The sequence below is a fragment of the Protobothrops mucrosquamatus genome, unplaced genomic scaffold, assembly GCF_001527695.2.
Source record: "Protobothrops mucrosquamatus isolate PMUCROS unplaced genomic scaffold, P.Mucros_1.0 scaffold1695, whole genome shotgun sequence".
Classification (NCBI taxonomy): Eukaryota; Metazoa; Chordata; class Lepidosauria; order Squamata; family Viperidae; genus Protobothrops; species Protobothrops mucrosquamatus.
The window spans coordinates 182,577-184,351 of record NW_015387847.1 but is presented as its reverse complement, the minus strand read 5'-3'; the positions used below and the strand labels follow the sequence as shown (position 1 = coordinate 184,351).

The window sequence follows — 1,775 nt, the reverse complement described above, 5'->3', positions numbered from 1 at the left end:
TGGATAAGAGTTTTTCTTTCTCTCCTACTTTAAAATTTGTAGTCCTTCATAAACGTGGAGAGGTCCAGAAACAATAATTGTAAACAATTATTTGTTCTACAGACAAAAACTGTAGACTTTTTCTGCCAGCAAATGAGGCAACGATGGTTTTGAAAGGAAACTGGATAGAACCGTGGGAGACAGGACTAATAGTGGCTACTAAGTTTGAAAATTATTTTATTTATCATCATCTTCGCATACCGCTCAATCAGATGGACTCGTGTACCACGTACAACCAGACCCAAAAAAAACCCATGCCATAAAATCACTATATTCCTACCTGTGAAGGATCCGTCACTCGCAGTGTGACTACATCCTCACTTGTGTATTTGATGAAGAGATGATTCTCATCCAACAGTTGCATCTTCCACATGCGGAGCTGCCTTAGCTGGTCAAAATATTGGAAGAACCTCCTTTTAGCCATGGCGCTCCCGTCTTGCTCTGCCCTTCGCCACAAATAGACTAACAGCCTGTGTTTCAGAGAATTGATGAACGGCTCTTTGTAGGGGTTGGCCATTCCTGTCTGTGAATCCCGCTGGACCTCTGGGTAGACAGCAGAGAGCATGAGAAGGTCATCCTCGTAGCAAAAGCGCCCTATAGTTCGCACATCAATGAAGGTACCTTCAGCCGTTACCTGAAAGACGTGAATTGTTTGCTGCTGCACGGAGAGAATAGCCAAGATATTCTTATACAGGTAGAGTCCTTGGTTGTGGGATAAGATGACTTTGTCGCATTTGAAGGTCCGGGTGTCACACAACCGACCAGTGTGAAGGTCTATAATGTGCAAAGAATAATCTTCCAAAGGAGACCTGGGATTAGGAGTCACTGATTCACTGTTGCGGTACACCTCGAAAAAGGGAGGATGGGGCTCCTCGGGCAGATAGGCAGCAGAACCGACAATGACGTACCGACAATCGTCTGTAAACAAGCTACATTCACGGTTCAAGTGCTCCCCATTGGAGGCCACGTTGGTGATATGAAGAAGGACAAAGAACCGTTCAAAGAGCCGCCCACGGATGTTGACGGACCTCTGATCGTTGCCATTGGCCAAGATCTCTCCATCATAGCCCTGGAGGAGATCCTCTGCCGCCTGACATCCTTGATATTCATAGATCTCCAAAGACGTCTGATCTGAGGAGAAAGCAATGAAGTATCTTCCATCGGGGGAAAACTTTCGTAAGAAGCAGGGCGGCTTCTCTACGTTGACCACGGTAAAATTGGGGAAAACGTTCTGATGAAAAATGCGGACCTGGTGCCAATGTGTGCCAATTTTGCCAGAGGTGATCCTTCGACGTTCTAAACGGTAAATGACGTTCTGGTTCTGGATCCGACGAGGTCTGATGGTTGGGTTGTCATGTTCCATCCTAATTTCTTCAAATAGGGGACGTCCCAGGAACACTGGGCTCTGAGGAAGCCACAGGGCATATCATGTTGTCAAGCAATGGAACATTTGGAGGCAGTGATGATAAAACTGTAGAGAGAAGGCGGACATTCAGGAAAAGAGGCATCAGTCTTAAACCCACATCTAGTCTTAAATCCCACAAAGAAGAGGGAGTCAAGCTATTCTCCAAGGCGCCTGAAGGCAGGACAAGAAGCAACAATGGATGGAAATTGATCAAGGAGAGAAGCAACCTAGAACTAAGGAGAAACTTCCTGACAGTTAGAACAATTAACCAGTGGAACAACCTGCCTCCAGAAGCTGTGAATGCTCTAACAGTGGACATTTTTAAGAAGAG

At 45.8% G+C, this 1,775-nt stretch overlaps 1 protein-coding gene across 1 annotated transcript in view; it reads right to left on the bottom strand.

Moving 5' to 3' along the window:
• The window catches only part of DET1 (DET1 partner of COP1 E3 ubiquitin ligase), a 9,791-nt gene extending 8,328 nt beyond the window's left edge, over positions 1-1,463 (bottom strand). The window contains exon 1 of the mRNA XM_015822844.1: positions 320-1,463. Coding sequence (XP_015678330.1) covers positions 320-1,402 — 1,083 coding nt within the window. The 5' untranslated portion in view covers positions 1,403-1,463. The remainder of the gene's footprint in view (positions 1-319) is intronic.
• Between the last annotated feature and the right edge of the window lie 312 nt (positions 1,464-1,775).